This window comes from Sphaerodactylus townsendi, linkage group LG02 (assembly GCF_021028975.2).
Source record: "Sphaerodactylus townsendi isolate TG3544 linkage group LG02, MPM_Stown_v2.3, whole genome shotgun sequence".
NCBI classification, from domain to species: domain Eukaryota; kingdom Metazoa; phylum Chordata; class Lepidosauria; order Squamata; family Sphaerodactylidae; genus Sphaerodactylus; species Sphaerodactylus townsendi.
This window is the reverse complement of record NC_059426.1, coordinates 62,233,300-62,250,641: the sequence shown is the minus strand read 5'-3', so window position 1 is coordinate 62,250,641 and position 17,342 is coordinate 62,233,300. Positions and strand designations below refer to the sequence as shown.

Here is a 17,342-nt window from a genome sequence, read left to right as displayed (position 1 = left end):
GGTCTCATGTGTGAAAATGCATAGCTGAATAAAGCTTTTCTTGCAATTAAAGTAAATAACACAAAATTGAGCTTGCGTTAAAGGGACTGTATACATAGTTCCTCCAGGCAATGAGCAACCTAAGAATACACATGATTATAGATAACACAGCCACTTTCTCAAGCTGACATATGTACAGAAGGACTTTTAAACCCCTTACTCCACACAGCAGCTATACCTACAGGAAGCACCCTAAAAAAACTGCACAGGCATCAAAATATAAAAGAACCTTCCTAGCATTTTCTGCAGACACGCACTCAGTCTTGCTGGCCTTCAAGCCCTTTGCTCAGATCAAAAGATGGTGCCAAGTTAAATCTAGTTTTAGCTCATACAGCCCACCCAATGTTTTGTATACTTATCTATTAAAAATCAAGCAAACATGCACCAATCCCAAAGAATTAAGTGTAATTTATGCATGTTTAACATGTCCTGGATTGCTTCTAAGAGTTCATTTGTTTTTACAACCAAACTATCTAAATGTTAACTCTTCAAGCTAGAGAACAACTTTCATTTTCCAGATCCAACCCCTCAGTCCTAGAACAGGTCAAGCTCTAAGACCTGATTTTTATACCCTAATTTTCTCTACCTTTTAGGAGTCCCAAAGTAGCTTACAATCACTTTCTCTTCCTCTCCCACAACAGATACCCTGTGAAATAGGCGAGGCCAAGAGAATTTCAAAAAGAACTGTGTGTAACCCAAGGTCACCCAGCAGGCTTCATATGTAGAAGTGGGGGAACAAACCCAATGTGTTTTCCATTAAATATGTATGAAGCCACTTCCTTTACCAGAGAATGACCAGAACTAGCAGTGTTGTGTGGTGGATACAGCATCAGACTAATATCTGGGAAACCCAGTTTCGATTCTGCCATGCAACCTTGCTGTAGGCTGTGGTCTGGAAGATTTTGCTCCTAATGTTTCACCAACATCTATGGTTGGCATCTCCAGAGGCATGCTACAGTGAGATGTGCTTCTCTCTGTGAGTGGGTGATTTTGGACCTGCCACGTGCACTCAGCATACCTATCTCACAGGGCTGTTGTTGTGAGAAAATGGAGAAATGGCAAATGATGTTGGAGGCCAATTCATGTCCTCACAAATAAGTACAAATGTAAGAAAAATTCCACCAGGTATAAGGTGGATCCCATGCTGTGAACAGCCATTGCCGTGTAGAACACTGGGTAAAAGGGAAAAAAGCATAGCACCCTGAATCTCCTTAAAAGGTAAAAATAAAAGCAGGTAAAGACAAGTGCCAGAAAACAGGGACTTCCCCAGGTACACAGGGTCAGCTGAACTTTATATTAGGGAAATAATGGGAGATAACGGGATATCACTGTCCTAATCTACAATTTGCCACAGTTCAAGAGGATATGTTATGGAATTAGGCTCCTGTTTGGCTTGCCAAAAGGTCTTAGCTGGACATTGATATTTTAAAACTTGTTCTGTGGACGTGAAAAGCCACCTTTGATTTCTTTTGGCAATAAATAATGCTAACTTGGCCAGGATGGAAGCTGCTGGTCCACTTTCTCTCAACAATGGAGGAGCATGGAAGGAAAAGGAGGAGGTGGGGAGGAACATTCCCAAGGGCTGCAGGTGAGAAAAGTGCCACTTCAAGTGTGCCAGCCTGGGAAAGTGGAGCTGCTCTGGGCATGTGCTGAACTATCTGGTAAGGAGCGCACTCCTCGGCCATGATGAGCACCTGGACGGGGGTGCAGCTCCTCCGAGTCGTGCCCAGGATTTGGGGGGTCCTCCCAGTCATCGGAGGTAAGGCCCAAGTGTGGTCACTGGAGGCAGCTGTGGAAAGGGGCGGGACTCAGGGTGGGGCTGGCAGCTTGGACAGGCACTGCAGCAGCAGGCCATCAGAGCTGCCCCCAGCCTCCATGCGAACCACCTTCTGCCCTGAGGAGGGCAGAAACTGGCCTACAGGGAGGCAGGGAGCCATGGCAGGTGGCTGAGAAGCTGGCCTGTTGCCGCAGCACCCATCTGAGCTGTCCCCGCCCCCAACCAAGCCCCACCCCTGTGGACCTGAGGAGGGAAGGAGGTGGCCTGCAGGGAGGCAGGGGCAGGGTGTGGGGGCAGCTTAGGTGCTGGGTGCCATGACTGTCTTTAGGCACCTCCCCCACTCTGACCCAGCACTTTTGAGCCAGATGGGCGCAGGAGAGAGGGGGGTGGGGGTAATTTTCCACCCCTCAACATCAGCCACCCAGGACATTTGTCCCCAGGCTGCCCTATGGAAGTTCTGCCTTTCCTCAGAATATGCTGGGCTGCATTAAGAGGAAGGAGGCAGGGAGGGTTTTTCAAACTTTTCCTCTTATCTTACCAGCTGATGCAATGATCCAGCCTAATGCATATGGAGAGGATTTAGTCAAGAAAGGGAGGCAGGTGGTCTGCTTATTACCCCAAAAGGCAGGCACATTGCAGATACAGATAGCATTTGGAAGACAGGTAGTAGAACAGAATGGACAGAACTGACATTTGGGAGCCCCAGGAAATCACTCTTGTCTCTGGCTTTATTTCTGCCCCTGTGGAATAAAGCATTCACTACACAATTCTTCCTTGTTTCCTTTGAGGTTCCAGGTACTACTCTCTGCCTACCTGTTCTATTGTATTATGGCCTAATTTGTCTTCCTCAGGTTGCCAAACTCAAGGTGCTTCCTGTTTTCTCTGTGCCTCTGCTTTGCCTCCTATTAGTTTCAAGTAAATATTTTCCTATCCCTTTTGATGGAATACAGTTTATGTTGCCTTTCTGGAGGTGAGAGCTTCTGTCTTCTGTGAAATTCTATCTACATTATTTGGATGACCAAAGGCCTCATTATTTTGTACAAGAATTCCCTTAGAGGTAAAAAATACCTCCACACATCTTACAGTAATTAGGAAACTTCCTAAATATCATACCATCCAATTATTTTTAGATTTACTAGTCTTTATTTTAATTGAGTTGAAACTGGACCTTTTCATCCATTGTCTGAAATTTGGCAGGCAGCTCTTGGCTAAGGGGTACAGTCCTTGAAAGATCCATCCAAATCATTCAGAAAACAAAGCTACAATAGCAAGAAATGTTTCTCATTGAAACAAATGGAAAAAAAGTAATGAATTATGTTTTTAAAAATCCCATGATAATCTACGTGACAAAACAATGAAGATTCTGAAACAAAACCCCAGAATAAATTGAACATCCCTGTTTATAATTAAATATTTTGTTTCTACAATAGTCCTGACTAAATCCTTCAATCATCTATTCCTGAACCTTAATTATCTGGCTCTCTAATTTATGCAGTTTCCCAATGTTCTCTATCTGAGTGCATCATCACATAAATTACATTCTTTGTTTCCCAGTATTTATCATACCAGGACTGTTGTCTTTCTAATGCAATCCATGACATTCTTCTTAATACTTCTCTTTCTATAATACATTTGTATAAAAATCTCAAGTTACTTTCTAGAGAAAAAAAGAATAATTAGAATGTATTGTCGAAGGCTTTCACAGCCGGATTCAACTGGTTGTGGTGGGTTTTCCGGGCTGTGTGACCATGGTCTGGTGGATCTTGTTCCTAACATTTCACCTGCATCTGTGGCTAGCATCTTCAGAGGTGCATTACTATGATTACTATGAGCAGACAGATGGGGTAGCCATGGGAAGCCCCCTCAGCCCGGTGATAGCCAATTTTTACATGGAACATTTTGAGAAACAAGCCCTCAAAACAGCACCCAGGAAACCCACAACTTGGTTCCGATTTGTGGATGACACTTTTACAATCTGGAGCCATGGCGAGGAGGAAACTGCTGAATTTTTTGGACCACCTTAACAGTATCCCCCCCAAACATCCAATTTACCATAGAAGCTGAAAAAGAAGGAAAACTGCCTTTCTTAGATGTCTTGGGCCGTTTCCGCACGGGCAATGAATGGCGGCCTGGAGACGGTAAAAACGCCGTCTCCAGGCTGCCATTCACACAGGGGGCGCAGCTGCATCGCAGCCATGCCGCCCTTGCGCCGCCCGCCCGTTGCGAGGCCGGCGTTTCCCCAGAGCACTTGGAAGCGCTCTTTTTGGGGAAACGCCGCCTCGAAGCTGCTGCCGAGCGAATGGCAGCAGCTTCGCGACGCCTCCCCCACCTGGCACTTACCTTGTCCCCGGGCCTCCGGCGCGTCGCCGAGGCCTGGGGACACGCCCCCCTGCCCTGCGCCACTGGAGCAGGCGCGCAAGGCCAGGGGGCGTGTCCCCAGGCCTCGGTGAAGCGCCGGAGGCCCGGGGACATGCCGGGTTGGCTGGGTGCCGGCGCTCTGCGGCGCCGACTGCCTGGCTGTTTCCAGGACCATCCGTGCGGACGGTCCCATCATCGTCGGGTCGGCGTCGTAAACGCCGACCCGGCCGCTTCCGCCTTCGTGCGGAAACGGCCTACGTCTTTCGTAGATCCAACCATCATGTCTTGGTCTTTCGCAGGGCAACACAGTATACAGAAAACCAACTCATACAGACAGGAACTCAAACCACCATCCACAACACAATCAAAACTTTGACAGATAGTGCAAAACAAATTTGTGAACCTCACCTCCTCCATGATGAAATCAATCATCTAGACCGGGCTCCGCAGGCTAATGGTTTCTCCACAACAGAAATCAGAAGAGCTTTAAGGCCAAGAGAAACCCAGAGTACTGAGGAGAAATAGCCCACCACAGGAAAAATATTTCTACCGTACATCAAGGGAATCACTGATCAAATAGGGAAACTGATGAAGAAACATAACCTACAAACCATCTTCAAACCTACCAGGAAAATACAGCAGATGCTACTCTCAGCAAAGGACAAGAGAGACCCCGTCACTTCTACAGGAGTCTATTGCATACCCTGCAGCTGTGGAAAGGTCTACAGAGGAACCACAAAACGCAGCATTCAGACTCGTATTAAGGAGCACGAAAGACAATGTCGGCTTAACAATCCTGAAAAATCTGCAGTTGCAGAACATGTCTTAAACAAAACTGGACATAACATTTTATTTGAAAACACTGAAATTCTGGACAATTCAGAAGGTTACTATGTCAGACTGCACAGGGAGGCCATTGAAATTCACAAACACCAAGACAACTTCAACAGGAAAGAAGAGACTCTGAGAATTAAGAAAGCTTGGCTACCACTACTTAAAAACACCGAAAGCAAACCCCAAGGGCATGCTAAGTTCATGAACAATGGACTCCATCCAAACACAGGATTTGCATTAACCAATACTGCTGCTGCTGCAGGGCATGAAATTGTGAATCACTCCCTGGACTGGTAAACCCCACCTGCAATACAATACTATTAACCACATCTTTGCATAACAAGTTCCACCCAAACACTTACTGATTGGTTCCCCACCCTGGGACATGGACAATATATACCCCACTAAACATTCCCTTCTCTCTGGACACAGTGTTTAACAGACTTTTCTCTGTGATACATCTCTGAAGATGCCAGCCACAGATGAATGCGAAACATTAGGAACAAGATCCACCAGACCATGGCCACACAGCCCGGAAATCCCACCACAACCAATAATTAGAATGTTTGATATTTATGGAAAGACAATCTCACACACAAGACAAGGCAACCCCGCCTTAAAACATTATTGTTAGTTGGGTCGCCAAGTGCAGGTTGGAAAATTCCTTGAGATTTTGGGAGTTGAGCCTGGGGTAGGTGGGTTTGGGAGGGGAGGAACCTCAATAGGATATAATGCCATAGAGTCTACTTTCCAGATCCACCATATTCCCTCAGTGAAACTCCTATCTCGTAGAGATCAGTTATAATCACAAGTCCCATCAGGACTCGTAGAGATCAGTTATAATCACAAGTCCCATCAGGAGGTTGGAAATCTTAATTGTAAGTGAACTATATCTAAGGCAATCACATAAATATTGTTTCTCAACATAGTTAATAAAGTAATCTTTAAGGCTTGCCTATGTTTTTGGAGGCAAACAATAGCAAACCTGTAAGGATGGCAGTTCTGCCTGGTTCTCTCCCAGCCAGCTGGCCTTGACGGAATGCCTCCAGCCGGGCGGCGGGCCAGAATCGGCGGCAACAACCTTGGTGGACGGCTTATCTTGCTGTCCAAGATGAGCATTCCGTTCCCATGAGATGGGCCTGGATGGCCCAGGGAGGGGGAAGGGATTGAGTACGTTATAACCTGAAGTTTGGGCGGGAGGTCTCATTCCTGTCATGTCGTGTGTGTGTGCTTTCTAAGTTGTCTGAATAAACGGTCTTACACCCAAAAGCCTTTTATTTCTGCTCTTTGGAATTCCTTACATTATGACAGGAATCACTTTTTAACCTTTACTGTTACATCGAAGTGGATCTCTGGTGTTTCGACATGCAGAGATTGAGTACGCTTGACCATGTGGAAGGCACGATAGCCCCCATAGAGGGCTTCGAGCCTTCCCTTCCAGATTCCGAGGATCTAGGAGATGGAGATGGCCCGATTTCTCTGGTGACTCTATCCAGACCTAGAGACAGTACAAGTTTGCCCTTGTTTCATTGGATGAACAAGGTGGGTTCGATCGCGTGGAGATGCATGAAACGTTTGGTGCATTATCCATGGATCGGGTGCCTGTCGACCGGTTCGTTTCCCTCCGACAACGAGTGGATTACAAACCCCAAATGCAACCAGTCCCTGAGGAACTGGGACTGACAACCATCCATGCTGACACCCAGGAATCCATGGAAAGATTCCTAGACAAGTACTTTGATGATATCCCCAAGGAGCAGCAGTGGCATAGTACCAGGGCGCGTCCCAAGACTACGGCTGAGGCTGGAACAATGACGCGAGTCGGATCGATGATCGGTAGAGGGTTCCATACTAAAACTGCGGCTCCAGAGCCGGGAGCAAGTGAACGGATGGAAGAGCTCCGTGGAGCGGTCGGAGGAATCGAAAGAAGTCCGTCTGAGGTGGAACTTAATCCCGACCCTGACCCGTTCCCAATGCCCTCGAAGGAAAGTTGGGACGATGAAGTGGCCCTGCTGCGTGAAGCCAAACTTGCCTGGGGTATGAACGCGAACTCTGGGAAGAGGAACGCTGAAAATCTGCAACGGGACCGTGAGAAGCAACGCGCAGAAATCCAAATGGAGTTGGATCGCGAAAGAGAAGCGTTGCGTCGACAGTTCCAGCAGAATCTGACAGTTCATGACAAAGTACTGGATCAATCAAAAATGGATTTACAACGCCAGCGCGAGAGGCATCAGGGCCATCCAAACACAGAATGAACTGACTACAGCCATACCGCGAGATGAACGAGCTAAATTGGATCATGAAAGGCTGACCTTGCATGCTGCATCCAGATTTCAACACCTTAACAGTGAAAGAGAGTTAGCCGTTCTAGGAGCAGGATTTCGCGAAGACAGCGGAATTTCTACGCTGGCGAAGAACTCCAGATAACGCCCACACCTTCTACCGGGCGACCTACAGCCCCCTCTCCCCGCCGGATATGGTACTTCAAGGCCGAATTCCAGTCGGCCCCCAGCCAGAGGCGCCTCCAGCCACTCCCGGTTCCTCCAGCCCGCCACTTCTTAACCTTACAGCCTTCACCAGGCCACCTACAGCAACAAATCCTCAACACGCACCTCGAGCTTGGGTAAGGTTTGAGAGAGGATTTACAGACCCCCATCCCAGCTTTCGTTTTGGACGGGACTGCATCGTAACTCCCTACTTCATCTGCGCTATTTTCAACTTCGATGCCCATATGCAGAGGGAAAGTATGATGATTTACTATCGTTCTGAATGCGTGAGGAAAAGTTCGGCATAACGGTATTGGATCAGTACTGGATGGCATAGCGGCTGAATGGTTACCGTTACCCCTCTACGAATTACAGGCTGATGACTTACTTTCGCACAGTGGGGAGTTCACTCCAGAGCGTGCTAGCCTTCATGCTTCCAAGACCCTGATGCAGAAAACATTGCTTTATACGTGCAGGTAAAACCATATCCAGCAAGGTAATCCGTCCTTTCGCTGAATATGCCCAGGAATTTAGATACGCAGCTGGCCAGTAAACTTCACTCCTGGGGATTGGCCGGAACGCATGAAATGTGAGAGTACTTTTCGGTAAGGCATGGACATCAAACTACAGCGAAAGCGGTTATCCCTCATCCGGATCCAGCGGACAGTAGCAGTCGAATGGATCGAATCCTGGGATCACAAAGTCGCTGCCCGTCTTTAGCCAGCATGCAGATGTACGGCCGTCCGCGACTCCAAAACTCTGCCAATACAACACCCACCAGCACCAAGTACTTTCGCAAACGTCCAACTCCTGCTGTCGCAACTGAAAACCACTTCAAGAGCACGCCCGTCGCAGCTTTGGGATTGTGCCTTTACCTGCGTGGGGACCTGGCCACCTGGCTGCCACAACGCTGCCCGAAGAAACAAAAACCCCAAGTTCGATCATTACCATCTGCACCGTGACAGCCAAGCCTCCCTATCGTAAATCAGGGTCCGGCTGCTACTCAGGGATGCGATCTAAAGCTGCTATCGAGGAAGATTTCCGGAGGTGACGGAGATGTAGCGGCTCTGCACTGTCAGCAGCAACCGAGGACATTAACCCTACTCACTGATCGCGGTGAGTGAGAGGCAGTGCTCCCATTACCATTTTTTAAACCGCTAGCTAGCCAACCCAAGTAAACATACTGGTGCATTCTGGCTTCCGCGCTTGTGGACTCGGGCTGTTCCCATCATGTCCTCCATGAGACCACAGAGTGGCTGACGGCAGACTTGGTTTTAGACCCAGAGTCCCCTTGGTGAAACCCATCCCCTTTACCCAAATGGATGTGTAGTAGCCCTTTAGAAGCGGTGAAGGTCCGGCACGCTTTTAAAACCCAGTTTCAGTATTTCCTCCACAGTTGTGCCGACCATTTGGGAGAAAATAAGTTTCATCCTTGCTCCCGTTGCTAAACACTCCCTATTGTGTTAGGCATGCCTTGGTTGCTCTTACACGGAACTCAACCATCATATGGAAGGCGATGATCCTCCAATTCTCAGATCCCCCTGTGGAGTCCATCACACATGAGCGGTGGAGGAGTCAGCCCACCTCTCACTGAGAACGAGCTCATGGGTCCTAAAGCTTTAAATGTATTGTCTGCTGCCCTGGTCCCTCTGGAACCTATCCCGCAGGCAGTATCAAGACTTGTCCAGAGTGTTTCAAGAACAGGTGAGTGCGACCAATTGCCCCACCCCCCATAGGGATACTTACCTGACTGCAAAATTTTTACTGCAACCCGGAGCTCAGGTTACCTAAAAGGTAGAATCTACTCGCATGGAAGTCCCAACCGAGGAGGAGAAGGAACTCAGCGCCTTCTTAGATAAAAGAAAAAAAAAAATCTTGGCTTCCGCGGATTCATCACGACCCGCATTTTAGCCACAAAGCTATACCCATGCAGCTCCTGTTCTATTGAAAGTTAAGAAAAAGGAGGGACGGTTCTGTTAATGACTTTGTACTGATTACACCCAGCTGGATTGAATGGCAGTGTCCAGATCCAACAAAGTATCCTTTGCCCTTAATTAAAGAACCTCCTTGGATGCATTGGGCAAAGGGCGGATCTTCTACCAAATTGGACTGGTAAAGGAGGAGGCTTATTACAGAGTCCGATATTGCGGAAGGCTATGCAACACTTGACAGCTTTCAAATACAAAAGTTTGGACAATATGAATATTTAATAATGCCATCTAGGAGTTAGCTGGAGCCCCAGGAGCCTTCATGGCCCTTTATCAACGAAGTTTTACAAGACCTGTTATACAAAGGGGTGGTCGTATATTTAGATGATGTGATTAATTTTACTCACAAAACATTGAGGAGCACATGTAGGAAACTAGTACGACGAAGTCTTTGCCAATGCATACTGCTAAGATAACTCCTCTTTGTCAAGGATTGTCAGTCAAATGCTGTTTTCCATCGGCTCCTCCATAGACTATCTGGGTTATCCCGAATCTCTCATGAAGGTTTGGAAATGGACGCTTAAAGCAAAAATATTAGCGCGCAGTAATTGCGAAATGGCTTCCGTGCTCCCACCAACAGGAAGGAGACTGCAATCCTTCCCTAGGCTTTGCCAATTTCTATCGCGACTTCTTATTCCCCGATTTGCTGGAAATTGCTCTTTACCGCTCACCGATCTCCCTCACGTACCAAAGGCAAAGACTCGCATGAGCTTCTAAACCCGTGGAGCTCCCCTTCTCTGGTCTCAAGAAGTGCCAGTCAGCATTCCAGCAGCTAAAAACAGCTACTTTACTACTGGGAACCAATTTTAAGGCAACCCAGACCGCAGATCTTCCTTTTCATCGTTGCATGTGGATGCGTCGGGATAAAGAGCTTGAAGCTGCCCTCTTGCAGAAAAAATAAAAGATAACAGAATTGGTACCCGTGTGCTTACTTATCCAAAAAAAAGAAGTTTTCTGGGGGCTGAATTAAATTGGACTGTGGGGATAAGGAGACCGCTGACTATCAAAGCTGCATTGAGTGTTTGGCACCACTGGCTAGAAGGAACCAAACACCCCTTCAGGTTTGGTCAGATCCACAAAAGTCTGGCTGCTCTGTCCACACCACTCAAAATGTCTGCAAAGCAATTGCGTTGGGCCGGTTTTTTGTCGAGGTTCTCTTTGACAGTCCATTTCTTGCCTGGTAAGAGCAACGAAGTGGCTGATGGGCTGTCTCAGCCTCCCGAGGGGGCTTATCGCTACGAGATATCCCGCGCACAGTTCTCTCTCCCTCCCAGCTGGGATTAGCTGTCACCCGATCACAAACTACGGCGGCTCCTCCCCCTCAGACCATCCCTAACATCGTCTCCCCCTTCCTCCAGGGATTCAAGGAGGCGGGGCTCCACGAACTGTCGGCGAAGGAAGGGGATTCACAACTGCGTTTAGAGGATGGTGTTTGGAAACGGGGAGGGTGTTGGTACGTCCCTCCTCCTCTCCGGAGGCAGGTTCTCGAAATATGTCATGATGCCCGTCAAGCTGGGCACTTCGGGTTTTTGAAAACGTTGCATCTGGCCCGCCGACAGTTCTGGTGGCGCTCCATGCGCAAAGACATTGAACCTTATATCAAAGGGTGTTCCGTCTGTGCGGAAGCCAAGTCGATACCGGGAAAGCCGCATGGGTTATTAAAACCCCTCCCTGTTGCATCTCGACCCTGGCAGGTCATTTCCATGGATTTTATAACTGATTTGCCGGAAAGCCACGGGAACACTGTTTTATGGGTGGTGGTGGATCTTTTTTCTAAACAGGCGCATTTTATTCCTTGCACCACCATCCCGTCGGCACCTAAACTGGCCCGGTTGTTTATCCAACATATCTATCGCCTACACTCCTCTCCCGACAAGGTGGTATCCGACCCTTGGTCCCCAATTCATATCTAAGTTTTGGAAGGCTTTCCTGGAGCTGTTGGGAACCACCCCAGCGGTCGCCGCCCCTACCACGTTCAAAGTGGCGGCCAATCAGACGGGCGAACAGGAAACGTTAGAACAGTACTTACGTTGTGATACTAACTATCAGCAAGACAATTGGTGCGACTTACTTCCTTTTGCAGAGTATGCGTATAACAATGCCATTCATAGTAGCACGCAAAAGACCCCGTTCGAGATTGTTTCTGGTCGGTCTTTTCCACCGTTGCCCCAGCTGCCTGCAGAGGTACTGCAGCCTCAGAATTCAAACAATGGATTTCTTAAGCTAGCGAGGGTTGGAAAACAGTGCAGTCTACCTTACAGCAGGCCCAAGAATCACAAAAGGTTCAGGCGGACAAGCGTCGCTCAGACTTCCCTTTGCGTGTTGGGCGTGGGTCTATTTGTCCACTAAAACCTTAGAGGCGTGCACAAATATTCAAAACTTGGCAAGAAATTTGTGGGCCCTTTTCGGATTACAAAGGTGATCAATGATGTTACTGCTCGTTTGGAACTGCCTAACTCATTAAGTAACATTCACCCTGTCTTTCATTCCAGCTTGCTCAAGGAGGCTCCCGTTTCAGATGCCTGGCACGACCCTCCGGAGCCACCCCCCGCCAGTTATAATTGATGGCCACAAGCACTTTGAAATAGATGCTATTCTGGACTCCCGCTTCTCCCGCAATCGTCTACAGTATCTAGTTTCATGGGTTGGCTATCCCTCTGGCCATAATCAATGGGTATATACAGAAAATATTGATGCCCCCTCCCTTATTTCTGCTTTTCACAAAGCCTTTCCTGACAAGCCGAGGGGGGAGGTTTTCTTGGGGGAAGCAGAGTGTAAGGATGGCAGTTCTGCCTGGTTCTCTCCCAGCCAGCTGGCCTTGACGGAATGCCTCCAGCCGGGCGGCGGGCCAGAATCGGCGGCAACAACCTTGGTGGACGGCTTATCTTGCTGTCCAAGATGAGCATTCCGTTCCCATGAGATGGGCCTGGATGGCCCAGGGAGGGGGAAGGGATTGAGTACGTTATAACCTGAAGTTTGGGCGGGAGGTCTCATTCCTGTCATGTCGTGTGTGTGTGCTTTCTAAGATGTCTGAATAAACGGTCTTACATCCAAAAGCCTTTTATTTCTGCTCTTTGGAATTCCTTACAAAATTTCTCTGAATGCTTCTTCCCTCAAAAATCACATCATAAATCAGCTGTGACTTGATTGCAAGAAAAAATCTATAGCATAGATAGAACTAAAATAAAATGCAAAATGCTGGCCCATAGAACTAATAAAAAACCTAACATTGTGCTCGCTCAGATGACAGTTCACTTTAGGCATGTTTGCAGCATTATGTTTTTAGGCATCCAACACGTATAACTTTCTACTAAGTGTACACTTGGTGAAAGATCTTATGTTTATATGAGTAATGTATGAAAATGGCTAGAAATTTTAAAAGCTGCTTTTCTTGGGCAGATTCTGCATGGGCCAAAAACTGCAGTGTGAAAATGGTGTGAAAATGGTGTAAACCCTTTTACACCATTTTGACACTGTTTTCACTCTGCTGTTTTTGGCCCATGCGTAATCTGCCTCGGTCTCCCTGTCAACAACATGATACCCACAACTTTGGAAAAAAAGGTAGCATTTATATCATAACTATCAAATACTTACTGTAGGAACATCCAAAGACCTCAACCCGTAGGCCTATTTTTCCACCAAAATTCCACTTGAGAGGAACAAAACGCACAAAACGAGCCTTCACAGAGTGCAGAAATTTGTGTTGTATTACACTGTCTGCATTGGTGTTTCCTGGAAAGATCTGAAAAGACAAAGAAACCTTGATAAAGCTTAGATCAGCTTAATTTATGTAGTAATGGGTTACATATAATTCATTTTACGACATGGAGGAAATACAATGAACTCCACTCTTGCCCATCTAGCATATCTAAAAATTAATGTGTGGCCTATGCACTTTGTAAAATCAGGCTACCCACAGAAAAGCAGAGGACTTGATGGATATAAATACCCTGAAGAAGACATGGGAGTGACTTTATATGTGTATTTACAAGTGGAAACTCGCAAGGATTTGAGAGAGGCATCTCATTTCCCTTCCACCATTATTTCCTATTTCCATTTCCTAACAGTCCACACAGTCTCACCTCTTTCTGTGTCTCCTTCATCCCCTCCTATCCAACAGCCAACATACATTTATCTGCTCCTTTGTCATCATATTTCCCTCCACCCCAGCAGCCTCTGCCTAGGAAACCTACGTCCCAGTATGTGGCACCAGCTACTTGGCAATGCCCACATGGTAGGGAATCCTCAAGGAATGTGCGGTGGCACCTCACTTGGAACACTGGTTGCCTAGCAACAGTCACTGGGAAATGCATTTCTTAAAGCTACAGGTGCCCCCTTTATCATTTTCAAGTTTTTAAAACCCTACAACGTTTTTGTTTTCAATTTCAGGTTTTTCTGCAAACCTGGGACACTTTTCGTATTTTAATTTTTTTATTTAAAAAATCCCCCAACTTTATTCATACTTTTATTAATACAAATGTAAACACAAAAACTGTCAACATACAATCTGGGGTCAAAACCCTGATTTAAGTTCCAATCAGTGGCGTTATTGATAGAAAATGGAGCCCAGGGCAAGAATGGAGTTTTCCGCTTCCCCATGGGCAGCCACCCTCTCCCACCTTGCTGGAGAGAGTGCTTTCGGTGCTGTTCACATTGCCAGCAGCCAGCCCAGACACCACCACCACAATCTCTGCTGCTGCTTTGGTGCCCTGGGTACAGCAGCACTGGGAGAGGTGGCTCTGTGTGGCCAGGAACCCTGTGCGACTCTGGAGGCTCTCCTGTGCTGGTGTGGTGCTTTGCCCGGCAAGCTGGACAACCTGGGCAGCACAGGTGGGAGTTTGGTCAAGGACATGTGGCCATGGAGGTCTTTGAGGAAGGGCCTGGTGGGCTTGGTGGGTGGCTTCTTCTCAATGCAGGAGTGATGGTGGGTGCTCTGTGGCTGCCTCGGGGGCTCACCGGGGCTGGTGCCATTCAAAGCCTCCATGGCATCAGCTGCTAGAGCAGAAGCAGGATTCCAGGAGGGGCAGACACTTGAAGCTCCATGAGCCCTTCCCAGGTGCAGGAGTCTAGGCAAGAGCAGCAGCAGCAGCAGCAGCAGCAGCAGCAGCAGCAGCAGCAGCAGCAGCAGCAGCAGCAGCAGCTTCCTCCCGTTTTCCCTTTGGCTCTCTCATCCCTCCTTGTTCTGCCTGGCCACAAAACTCACACTTTCTCCTTGTCAACAACATGACTCCTCTCCCCACCCTTACCCGACAGAAAGAGGGAAAATAAAAAGATGTGGCAAGCTTATCTCTGCTCCCTGATCAGGACGATGCAGGTCAAGGTAACATGGGCTCCTGCAACAGCTACTGCTGAAGTGTAGGGGGAAGAAGGAGAGGTGGGGTGGGGGTGAGATTCCACCTCCCACATGACTAAATGGGTGCCGCCCAGGGACATTTGACCCCATATGTCCCCTGGGCGGTATGCCCTGGTTCCAATAAAAAACAACTTGAAAGTATTCATGAACACAACCAAACATATCAGCTGACCTCCTTCTCTAAACTCAAATGCATAACATAGTATATTTCCTTGCTCTCCATTTTAACTATCAAGTTCTTAATAAACAGATTCATTCTTAATCTTCTAACCATACCCTAATTTTATTTTGAGTTGTTCTGACATATAATTCAAAAAAGCAACTAAAAACATTATTTTTTTCCAGAGAATCTTCTCTCAACAGACAGAGCTTTTCATGTTTTAAGATAGATCTGTTGTGCCCATTCACAGCTCCATTCATCTGATTGAAGTAACCAGAGATTAGGCCAACTTCCATATTACAATATAAAATTCGTATTTGAGACTGGGAAACAATGAATACTTTTTGACTGATAATTCTGTTCCAGATTGTCTATGAATACTTGTGAAATGAAGAGTGTGACATAATGGGATAGCTTGCAGTGAATTGTGGTTTAAACATTCCTATCAGCCAAAAACCTTGTACAGTCTTTACAAACATTGCTGCATTACTGATACAAAAAACTGGCTGCCAACAAGACTTCATCCAAGAAGGTTCATGGCTCTTTCTGAAAGAAAAATCAAACTTCCTCATTGTTCCATTAGAAGATAAGTCACTTGTCAATAAATATGACTACAAATGGAGAGAGACTGACAGAGACAGACATACACATAGAGAGATGGTCATGCACCACAGCCTTCAGATGCAGAGATTTCCCCAAATATGACAAGGAAGTTGGCCTAGAAAGCAATCAAATCTACCACATTTTAACCTGTCAATATCACAACTTAATTCAGGCCATTAAAAAGAGAAACACTTGCCATTTATCCAACTTAAACAAGATTTTGGGAATGTAAGAGGAAAGGGAGTCAAAAGGTCCCCTTAGGAAAAGACTGTTTGCTCATCAAAGCATAATAAATTAAGTGGTAGCATCCAACTCGGGCTGATTTTTCTATCTCACTTGATAGCATAAGCCCCAGGATGACGAGCAGCAGCATATTTACAGATAGGCACAAGTTGGCTAGCATAATGACTTTGGTGATTATCTTGTCTCCCACTTTATTAGGCAGGTAATGGGGTAGGTTTGAACTGTGAATGGAAGGAAGCAGCTCTGGCTCACAAATGCGAATAGTGAGGTGGCAGATTGGACGTTAACTACTTTCCCAGGGTGTTATTTTAAGACATAGTTAATGCTCTCAGCTCTGCCCAAGTCACAGAGGTGATCTGAACCAAAGGAAAGTAAAAGCTTATGAATGTGCAGGTGCCCACATCACAGATGTCAGTAATTTGCATTATTGCATTCTTAATGGAAGAAAGTGCAGATGCAGGGCTCTGCCCCTGCATTCCACTGAACAAATACTCCACTTCCTAACTGCTAATTGAGCCCAAAATCCTGTGCCAACTTGTACACCTGCAAAACTCATTAGTTTCAAGGGAACTGTACAAACTATGCTTTTTTCATTTTTGCAAAATTTTCCATTATTACCTTCACTGTAGAACACCCCATTGACTAAATGCAGAACTTTCATCCCTGTCCTCATGTGCTAGATGTGATCAGCAACTCTAAAAACCAAGCTCCCTACATTGTATGTTTGTATTGTTTTATTTTCAGCTTTTTGAAAACCTAAATCTCTACCTAAGGGAGGCTGAGAATTTTGAATTAGAAATAGTACACATTATTACCGGCAAATGGTCTTTCATTATGATCAGCAGTGCAGAGAGACATGCTGATGTGAGACATGCAAAGGTATTTGGGGAAGGTAAAGTGTGTCTCTTTGTAACTCATACTATTCTCATGGCTTCCCACCAGGCCAAGTGGTGTAAAGAGTTTTGCCAGTTAATTGTGGACAAGATCACTGTGTTGTTTAAGCAGTGCTATAACTAGTATAACTGACACAATAGTCATAAGAGCCACAAATATCTGATATGCAAAATAAGCTACTTTGCATGGGTTGAAAACCTGAGCCTGTACGACACATCATCAGCTTCACATTTAATTCAGAATTCAACGGACACACCTACCCATACACGTACTATCATTGTCAACTCCAGGTTGAGAAATTCCTATAGAATTGCAGGTGGAGCTTGAGATAGGGCAAGTTTGGGGAAGGAATGAACCACAGCAGAGTAGAACATTACTTCCACGTGGGTGAAATCTTCCTAATTCTGGTTGCTCCACTTTTTGGGGGAAGAGAAGGGGGATGAACAGAATTTTCCTTTTCCCAGAACTACAGCCCATTTATTTTCTCTTATGAAACATAGGAATGTACTCTCTACTGAGACACTCTTATGTTCTTAGTCCCTCATCTATATACTCTCATGATGATTCTTCCTGTGTCTTTTCAGATTGTGTCAGCAGCATGTGATAA

At 46.5% G+C, this 17,342-nt stretch overlaps 1 protein-coding gene across 1 annotated transcript in view; it reads right to left on the bottom strand.

Moving 5' to 3' along the window:
• Positions 1-17,342, bottom strand: part of CNTNAP5 (contactin associated protein family member 5) — a 512,649-nt gene that overhangs the window by 296,053 nt on the left and 199,254 nt on the right. Inside the window, exon 4 of the mRNA XM_048484843.1 lies at positions 13,077-13,224. Within this exon, the coding sequence (XP_048340800.1) occupies positions 13,077-13,224 (148 nt within the window). The remainder of the gene's footprint in view (positions 1-13,076; positions 13,225-17,342) is intronic.